We start from the raw sequence: 10,858 nt of genomic DNA on the forward strand, positions 1-10,858 counted from the left end.
ACTCATTACTAGAGCTTAACTTTTGTTTAAAACTAATACAATTCATTGGAAACCCCTTTAAATTCTTTCATGTGCAGAATTCATCCATCTGACATACAGCGGTTTATCTGATTGAAATTAATGCTTAAAAAGGCATTGGGGTCTTCTGCCATCACTAACAGCTAGAAAGTCACCATATGACCTATAATTGTGTCGGTGTGGCATTAAACCCAACAAAAAAACTATAAAAAAAACTAAATTGTCACTAAAGTTGGGATGGATTATTGAACCGTCACTTTCTGCAGAAGAATCTGTTGTTCAAAGTATCATGTGATTTCTTATGCTCTGCACTTTATTTCAAAAGGTTTACGCAAACATTGTTTAGAAGAGTGGATGAAATTTTGTAGAATTATCATAACTATAGGGCTGTGAATTTTGCTCTATTCATTCTGGAAAGGATTACTTAACTGCAGTTTTTCATTATTAGCAGTTTAATTAAAAAACACCTGCCTACATTAAAATATGATTAAAATATAAATAGCAATGGTGAAAATGATATATTTCAGCCCCCATTCGTCAAATCAGTGAAGTGCGACATGTGTCAGGGTATCCGTCAGAAAGGCTGGATAATGATACAAGCAATGGAGTTGATAGTTTCAATTCAATGTCATATGCTGTGATGCATGCAAACTCAGAGCTTAGTAATGGCTTCATGGAAGATATAGCAAACCAAGATGACTTAACGGAAATAGGTGATAATGAAGATCAGTTTCAAAGTGTAATTCTTGACAGTATGCTAAATCATGGTGGAGGAAGTCAAAATACTACCCGAGGGAATGGGTGTGGCCAAACTTCAGATGTACAGAGAAGTCAAAACGCAGTGCCCCCTATAAGAAGGGATGTAAATCGAGTTGGTGTAACCAATTCTGTTCCGCCAATGGTTGAAAGGGAGGGACCTGAAGGTAATTCAATTACGTACACACCTGAATATGATAATTATGTTTCACGACCAGATATGCAAGAGACTGATAGAAAAGTTGCTGTTGATGATATAGATCTAGATATAACACAAGAAAAGCAAGCTGGAAATAACCATACCAGTGCTAAAACTGTAGATTCTGATGATGATTTGACTGAATACAAGAGAAAACTCAAAGAAACTCAAAATATTGAAAGTGATACAGACTTGAAGAAAACTGTAGATGGGGAGGGTAATATTTCAGTTAGTGAAGAAAGTTTTGAAATTGACAAAAACTATGTTGAAGATATTCTATATGAAGAAACTGAAACAACAGAAGGAAAGAACTCAGTGAATGAAGTTAATACAGATGAAGAAACAAGTTTTGAAGTAGATAGTGCAGATATCAAAAACATAGAAAACTCTGAAATGGCTTCTTGTGATAGAACTAAACGTGATGTAATTGATAGTGCTGACATGTCACAAAGTTTTGAAATTGATAGTAAAGATTTTAAAACTTCAGAAAAACTTAATGCAGAAGGCAGCAATGTTCTTGACAAAAATGCTGTTGAACTTGATAAGACTGATACAGAACAAATAGTTAAGGATGAAGAATTATCTAGGCCAGTGACAGAGGAGTCGATTGAAGTTTGTAGTGATAATTTGACAAGCAGTGGAGATTCCAGTTTTGAAATTAATTCAAGTGAAATTGGTTTTCTTAATCCGAGAGGTAATGCTGATGCTGGTGAAGCTTGTGATAGGACAGTTGATGGGAGCGAGAGTGTAGCTGTAAGAACCAAGTTTGGGGGTGATTCACAAAATTCTTCAATGAAGTCTGGTGATGAAGTTTCAGATAGTGGAGAGGATAATTAACACGCTACTCTTTTTGTAAATTTTGCTTAATATGTATTGAATCAGTTACAGAAGTTTTTTTTTTAAAAGGAAACTTCTAGGAAGTATATCAGATCTGCTGTGTAAATTAACCAATTGTTCACAAAACCTATAAAAATGCCAGCATAGTAAAGTGGTTCTGTCCACTGACTTCAGTCATTTGCTCTGCACCAATGTGTGTTTGAGCCTCTGAGCACTTAGAGGTTGGATTCTTTCATATCTGAACAGTATCTAGCTTGTTGATGAAAGGTTAGAGGTCACTGGTCCTAAGTTACCAAATGACCTGAACAATGTGACTTTAAATCCAACAGAAATCAAAACTGTTAAAGACCATTAAGGCCAGGTTTGATGTTTTTTCAAAAATTTCTTTTTACTGCAATCCAGCTGGTATTGATAACTAATTGAAGGTCTGACCCACTTTTCAAAATTCACAAGCTATCGGGAGTTCGATTGTTAAATAATTCAATAATTTGTTTTTGTGACTAAAGTTTGAAGCTGTTTTGAAAGAATATATAATTATTGACAAAAGAACAAGTAACACTGTCTGCAGTATGTCCAGAAGCTTACAGCCCTGTAAGACATATTAAACACTCAGAGCTAAATAGTTTGAAAATAAATAAGTGCAGCTGTGTAAAAAAACCGTTAGGACTTTGCGACCAAGTTCAGCCTGCACATTCCAGTAGTCTGATCCGGATCCATACTGTTATCTGAAATTGGATATGGGGATAAACAAACAGTATGGATGTGCACTCATCTGGATCCTTGCTTGCCGCAAAGCCCTAACGTTGGGTATTTGCACAGCTGCACTCAAATTAACTAAATTGAGAGTGGGTATTAGGTTATACAGTATTTTAATTGGTGCTTACAATTGTTTATGAGTAGTAATCTTTGTTAAGAACTGTTTGTTTTTCTAATTGTTTATCAGTAAATTTACTGATACCTGTTTTTAACCCTTATCATGCTGGACACAATTGATTCTGCCTTTGCGACCAGTGTAGATCATCACTGATCTGCACTGTTCGCCATTCAGTCAGTATCTTTTTGGTAAGCATCCCTTTTACTAGTTAATGGTACTGTCCAAATTTAAAGAATGTCTAGGGGCTTCCGTGGCCGAGTGGTTAAGGTCACTGACTTCAAATCACTTGCCCCTCATCGATGTGGGTTCGAGCCTCACTCGGGGCGTTGAATTCTTCATGTGAGGAAGCCATCCAGCTGGCTTACGGAAGGTCGGTGGTTCTACCCAGGTGCCCGCTCGTGATGAAATAATGCACGGAGGGGCACCTGGGGTCTTCCTCCACCATTAAAGCTGGAAAGTCGCCATATGACCTATCATGTGTCGGTGCAATGTTAAATCAAAAAAAAAAAAAGAAAAAAAAAGAAAAAAAAAAATAAGAATGTCTAGTTCATCATAGAAATATAGCAGGGTAAGGGTTAAGCTGTTATTAACAGCACTTTTATGTTCTGGTATTTTGTTAGATATATTTTGTCTAAATATGTATGTGGATATATGAACAGTTACTAAACAGTATCTATTTAAACAAAACATATTCATGTTTATGTATAAATAGTTCTGTGTGTAGGTTTGAAACTGTACACAGTAATAAAATGTACAATAAACAAAAGTATGAATATAAAATTATGTTCCAGTTATTTTAACAAAGTCACTTACTAGATATGATAATTATAATTTCATCTCTACCTGTTACATTTTATATTTAACAAATTTAATTGTACTTGGTGTTTAAGAGTTTTCTACACTTTAATCATCATTGTAAGATAAGATATTTTAGCAGGAAATGAAATGAAATTTCTTTGAAATTGTAACAATGTCAGAAGTATTCTATTACAATACTGTTATTATCCTTCTTTGAAGGATTCTGTAATCAGTTTTCTTTTAGTTAGAAATCCTTGATTACAGTTGTTTTACTTTTGGGATAGGCTTTCAAAATATTGTTATAATTTCTTGTTTTGCTGAATCATTCCTTAAGATATTCAGATTTTGTTAAATAATTAGCTGTTATTGACTTCTAATTGTAAGCATTTTAAAACAGCCCTGTGAAATTTGTAAATATTCATGGAAGTTGATGTAAGATAAAGTACAAGTTTGACTTTTAAAATTGTTGATTACAGATATGAATATGTACATACCTTAGAATTTTAATAATGAATTATGATGAAATCAAGAAAAACTACACAAAAAATCTGATTTTAGATATTTATGCAAGAAAATCAAGAAGTATGCTTGATTTAATTAAAGTTTTAGAATGGTCTTTCTACAGTTCTGTTTTCAAAAATGTATGATGTAATTTCTGTGTTAAACTTTGTATTTGTATGCTTTGTCATTTAACAAATATGCAATACTATCACTTGGAGAATTACGTCTGTTTTAGTTGCTGTCACATTTCATCCCATAAATATGTTAAACATTAGTGTGATAAATGTGCTATATAACCATAGAAAGTACAGGTGAATGTTGTGATATGTACAGTATTGAATAAATTTAACCCTTATGCTGGACACAATTGATTCTGCCTTCACGAACATTGAAGATCATAATCAGCCTGCACATCTGTGCAGTCTGATCAAAATCTGCACAGTTCGCCATTCACTCTGTATTCTTTTTGTGTAAGCACCCCTTTTAACAGTTAATGGTACTGTCCAAACTGACAGATGGACAAGTTCATTATAGAAATTTAGCAGGGTAAGGGTTAAGTAACTGTAATGTTTGACAGGTTGAGTGCATTTGTCTGTGTATACAGCTGAACCTGCCTTAGAGGCCAGTTGTATTAAGCAGCCACTTGCCTTAAGCTTTAGCCTGCTAAATTTCTAAAATGGACTGGTCCATCATTCAATTTGGGCAATACCATTTATTATTTGAAGGGGTATTTAATGAAAATTTACTGACTGAATAGCGAACGGATGTGCAGGCTGATCTTGGTCTGCACTGGTCGCTAAAGCAGAATCACTTGCCACCAGCAGGCTAAAGGTTAGCCAGTCAGCAGTTTAACAAATTGAGTTTTTGTTAGAATTTCAACTTGTCTTTAGTAGCCACCTGCCTGAAGAAGCCAGATTGTGCCACTCCTTTGGGTGGATGCTTAGTACAGGTTTTGCTGTATGTAGAATTTATAAATATTGATTGACTTAATGTCTCTTTTACTTATTTACTTGTACATTTTGTATATAAAGCTATAGAGGCATTTCATTTTAACATATATTGATCATCTTTTCATAGCAGATTTTATGAATTTGATAAATAATCATTGGTACCAGATATATATATATTGTAAGTTATAAATGTAATGAAGTATGTTCACACAGTAGGTAGAACACGCAAGTTAAAAGATTGTAAGATAAATCCATGGGTAAGTTGAATGTTCCGAGATACAAACTTGATACATAGATACAGAAAACGATATGTCTGAAGGCATTCACTCTCCATGTCTGATTAATGTTGGGAAGATGTCATTTATTTGTGAGGAACAGGTCTGTAGTGGTACTGAATTCAGCGATACTGGATTGGTTGACATAATACTGATGAAATCATGGAGTTAATATTAAACAAACATAATTATGTCTCCCACCATACAGTGGTGTAGGAGACATATTGATTTACTCCAGTCTGTGTGTCTGTCTGTCCGTCACAAAGCTTGTCCGCACTCTAAGTCGAACATTTCTCATCCGATCTTCACCAAACTTCAACAAAATGTGTCTGCCAATAAGTGCTCGGCCAAGTTCGATAATTAGCCAAATCAGCCTAGGCACTTAGGAATTATGGCCCTTGAATTACCAAAAAACACTCAGATTTCTTGTGCAGTTTTGCCCCCAAACCCGCGCCTATACTACTAGTAGTATAGGCGTCCTTTTGGTGTCAAGAAAGCGCATGCACATGTGGATTAAGTAAACAGTATATAAGATTGACTTACTATTTAGATGATTAGGCAGTTGTGGGAGACATGCGCTTTTCTCAAAAGCATCTTTAGTTCAACACTATTTTTGCTTCAGTTGTTATCAAATAATTTTGCACTGTAATGCTAAGGAAATGAGAAACTATTGTAAGATGGGTAAATTTTTTAATTTACCAAGTTTTATCAGCGTAATTTGAAGATGTAGATTGTTTATCTGCTTAATTCCTCTGGATACTGTGAAATCATTTAATTTCGTTGGCATGAAATTACGTGGTTTTGGTCAAAACGGCAATTTCGTGGGGATATGAATTGGTGGATTACAACTTTTGAACATAAAGTGAATGGGAATTTTACTTGTTCGTTGGGATTAAATTTTGTGGATTGACTGAACCACGAAATCCATGAAAATTAGTCCCCACGAATATTAATGATTTCACAGTATGCAATTGAGAAATAGATTATACAGTTACTTGTGTTGCTGTATATCCATGTACATATATACACCTTATTTGCTGTTAACATTTGCTCAAAGTGTAGATGAAATAAATGTTCTATAAAAAAAGTAATAATTGAAATCATGTTTAAATCTTTAAATGTTTAAGGTGTATGTTATATTGAAGATGCAGATATGTTTAGTAAGTGACACCTCTTATGTTATGACACAGGTAATGATAATGGTAAGATTATGTTAAAAATAACTTTTAAGGTGAGAGGGTAAATTTCATTGGTTAAGATTTTATGTTTACATTAGCCCTATTCTTTTCCATTGAAAATTATGACGTTCATTTTGTTTGAACAGCAGAAGGAAATGCACCAAAGTTAAAACAACGCTGCTTTGTGATATTTCCTTAGATGATGTTGCAGTTGTTTCATCTGGTGAACAGAATGGCCGGAAAGCTGATTTTAGTGTTAAATGCTACAAAATGTGTGCAAGATATAATATAATCTTGTTTACAAATGGAAAGGAAATGTAAATATAAGAAGTGAATTAATTTTTTGGAGGGAGTTCATGCAAAATGAACGACAGATTAGGATTGGCAAGTCAAACATGAATCGCCGCGATTCATGTATTTATCGTTGAGTGTATTTGAATAACTTGTTTTTCATCCTGTATCATCTAGCAACAAATTAATGAAATACTCTTTGTTTAAAAGTGTCCCTCCTACAGAAGGCTAGAGGCCACTATATTCTGTTGTACATATAAAGGCTTAGATCACTATATTCTGTTGTTTGCATTAGGGCTTAGATCACAATATTTAATGTTTCTCTAGATGAACACAGTGGCCTACGTCATTAAGTTGATTTTAATTTGCTAGATATTTTATCAATGTTTATAGCCAGTGTTTTTAATGAAATTTTCTTTATCATGACATTTTATTACTTGGGAATCTATAACATATGGAAACAGTGGTTTGTGACTATAGTCCAGGGCCCAGTTGTTCGAAACTTTAACAGGCGATTAAGCTAACGGCCGATTAACTTCTAGAGTTATATTTCAACATCTTAGAAGATTTAGAAAAAGAAACATATGAGTTAAATATTATGAACACTTAAAAGTCTTTACAGTAAAATAAAAACTCCATACTAATGTTTCCCGCCAAGACTAATATTTTGAATCAAAATTTAACAGGCAGTTAGTTTAACAGCCGGTTAAAGTTTCGAACAACTGGGCCCAGATGTATGTCACGACAGAACATAATTAGACACTGAAAGAACAAAACCATATTTTTAGGCCATTTTGTTTTACTTCCTAAATGTTCACCCCTTTCGTACACGTACATTCAGTAAGACAGAAGTATATATGTATTTACTGTAGAAGGTTAAAAACATTGGGAGAGTTGTTGAAAACAGGTGTTAACTGTTTAGTCAGTTGAAGTGTTTGGTCTAGTTCAGACTGCAAATAAAAATATGTCAACAGATTTAAAACCATGCTCCATTTTCAAAGTATTTGATTGGCAAATATGAACTTCAGTATGAAAAATGTCTTCATTTATGTAAAAAGAACTTCATGGTGAAATTTTTACCTACATTCATGTTCATGGAAGTTGGAAAAGTTAGGGTCTATTAAAAACAATTATGAATGTACCATTTGTTCAAATTCCTACCATTTTGCCAAAGGATGGGTTTACTTGTACTTTTGTATAATGCTGGGAACCATCCAAGAATGACTGATAATCCAGAAATTGTTGATTAATGTTGTGACATCTTTAGGTCTGGTACAAACCATTTTTTATGTGAGATCCACCACTGTGATTTTTACATGTGGCATTTAACCTTTTACTTCATTTCTCACTCTTCATCTTTGATACATCAGCTTGTTCATGCTGCTTTTATATATCAGTGTACATTGTAGCTGTGCTTCTTCATGTAACATTTTATACATCATGGTCAACATTTTGCTGGTGTTATTTTAATACAATAATAAAATTGTTAGTTGTTTATTTTTGTTTATGATCCCAACCCCAAACAGCCGAGGGTATATTGTTCTGCTGTCAGTCAGTCAGGTAGTTTGTTTGGAGACAATTTGATTTTCTATCAGTTACTAAAGAATGCTTTGGCCTGTATTTGTCAAACTTTATAGGATGATTGCCTGCGATCAGTGGATGACCCTGAATGTTTCCGGGGTCAGGATGTCAATGGTCATGATCACAGTGACCTTGAAAGTGAAATGACCAGTAGTTATAACTGAAAATGCCTGGACACCTTACAATAATCGTAAGATTTCTTAAGATGATTGCATGTGTTTGCTAGGTGACTACTTTTAGTTTTGGGGTCAGTAAGCCAAAGATGAAGGTCACTTTGTTAACAAAGTTTCAGTTCAATAATTGGAGAATGTTTGAGCCTGTGTGCAGAATACCTAATATAGATTTGAGGTTAATTCATGGTGAACTTCATACTTGGCCTTTTGGACTATACTTGGTAGATGGCATTTGATGTTTTGGTGAGATCAAAAGTCAAGGTATCAGTCACCTTTAGACTGAAAACAGTTTCCAGTCAATACTACCTTTACGGAAGATTTTGGCACAGGACTCGATTGCCTAGGTAGTTATTGTGGTCTTGAGACTTGAGACATTTTTATCAATACCTGGAAAATGTTTTAGCATATAGCCACGAAACTTCGTACAATGATTGTATGGCGAGTGTTTGGAAGTAAAAGGTAAAGATAATAGTGACCTTGATATATGAAAACCAGTTAATGACATCAGGCTTGGGAATGCTAAGGCATATGTCCATCAAACTTCGTAGTATGGTTGTCTGGTCAGTTGATAACTCCTATTAATATATTTGGTCATTTTTCAGAGGTCAAAACATACTGGAGACAGAAAAGTACACACCCTGTGAATCTGTCCCTCTAACAGGCCGTCATGATGGACAGAAATTGTACACACCCTGTGAATCTGTCCCTCTAACAGGCCGTCATGGTGGACAGAAATTGTACACACCCTGTGAATCTGTCCCTCTAACAGGCCATCATGGTGGACAGAAATTGTACACACCCTGTGAATCTGCCCCTCTAACAGGCCGTCATGGTGGACAGAAATTGTACACACCCTGTGAATCTGTCCCTCTAACAGGCCGTCATGGTAGACAGAAATTGTACACACCCTGTGAATCTGCCCCTCTAACAGGCCGTCATGGTGGTCAGAAATTGTACACACCCTGTGAATCTGTCCCTCTAACAGGTCGACAGAAATTGTACACACCCTGTGAATCTGCCCCTCTAACAGGCCGTCATGGTCGACAGAAATTGTACACACCCTGTGAATCTGCCCCTCTAACAGGCCATCATGGTGGTCAGAAATTGTACACACCCTGTGAATCTGTTCCTCTAACAGGCCGTCATGGTGGACAGAAATTGTACACACCCTGTGAATCTGCCCCTCTAACAGGCCGTCATGGTGGTCAGAAATTGTACACACCCTGTGAATCTGCCCCTCTAACAGGCCGTCATGGTGGACAGAAATTGTACAAATAGCTGATGTTTTCTGAGGTCTTGTGAAAAGGTCAATTTGCTTGGCTAGCAAATTTAAAATGCTAGACAAATGAGGTCTTTAGCTAGTCAAACAAGAACAATATCACCTGTTTCAGTGAATGACAGAATCATGGACTACGAGACATGTAACTGAACCTGTGCACCTTTGACATTCAAGAGTGGACATGTAAAAGACTCATTGTCTTGGCTTGGGGAACATTTCTACCTGGTAATATCAATAATATCTGTCAGTGAAGATAGCGTGCTTGACTATTCCTATAACATAATACGTCTCTTAGGGCGTATAAAAAGGAATCGAGATCTTATGGTGATACAAGTTGTGTGCAAGTTTGGTTAAAATCAAATCATGAAGCTGCTATTGTACAGACAAAGTCAAAGTAGCTAATTTTGGATCTTTCAGGGGCCATAACTCTGGAACCCATTATGGGATCTGGCCAGTTCAAGAAAGAAACCAAGATCTTACGGTGACACAAGTTTTTGTGCAAGTTTGTTTAAATTCAAATCATAAATGAAGCTGCTATATATATTGTGCAGACAAGGTCAAAATAGCTAATTCTGGCCCTATCAGGGGCCATAACTCTGGAACCCATAAAGGAATCTGGCCAGTTCAAGAAAGGAATCAAGATATTGTGGTGATACAAGTTGTGTGCAAGTTTGGTTAAAATCAAATCATAAATGAAACCACTATCGTGCAGACAAGAAATTGTGGACGGATGGACAAAGGGCGATCACAAAAGCTCACCCTGTCACTACGTGACAGGTGAGCTAAAAAACTAGCAAGCAAAAATGCCTAGTTAGCCAGACAGGACTGTGATGGCTAAAAAATAACAATAAGAAGACTGTGTTCAATTTTATTGATCTACTGTTAATTAGAACTGAAATTCTAAAGTTATTTTTATCTAAGGTGATATTTTAAGCAAAACTGGTGAAGACTTTATTTAAGTTATAATCATTCTTTTGTTTGTTAAAAATACATAAATGCACAAGATACGCAAAATGTTATCCTCTCTCAATATTTTAGGCTTCAATTTTTCAAAGCACAAAGTAATGGAACAAGAAGAACTTTACAATACCTATCTTATAAAGAATTTTTACAGCTCCAACCAAAGTACTCTTCTTTTTTTTTTCTTA

The 10,858-nt window shown here is 35.3% G+C and overlaps 1 protein-coding gene across 5 annotated transcripts in view; it reads left to right on the forward strand.

Moving 5' to 3' along the window:
* LOC123527810 (uncharacterized) overlaps nucleotides 1-8,166 on the forward strand; it is a 51,477-nt gene extending 43,311 nt beyond the window's left edge. For all 5 annotated transcript variants that reach the window (XM_053523716.1, XM_053523717.1, XM_053523718.1 and 2 more), the window contains exon 12: nucleotides 546-8,166. In XM_053523716.1, coding sequence (XP_053379691.1) covers nucleotides 546-1,810 — 1,265 coding nt within the window. In that variant the 3' untranslated portion in view covers nucleotides 1,811-8,166. The remainder of the gene's footprint in view (nucleotides 1-545) is intronic.
* Nucleotides 8,167-10,858: the final 2,692 nt, after the last annotated feature.

This window comes from Mercenaria mercenaria, chromosome 14, assembly GCF_021730395.1.
Source record: "Mercenaria mercenaria strain notata chromosome 14, MADL_Memer_1, whole genome shotgun sequence".
In the NCBI taxonomy this organism is placed as follows: domain Eukaryota; kingdom Metazoa; phylum Mollusca; class Bivalvia; order Venerida; family Veneridae; genus Mercenaria; species Mercenaria mercenaria.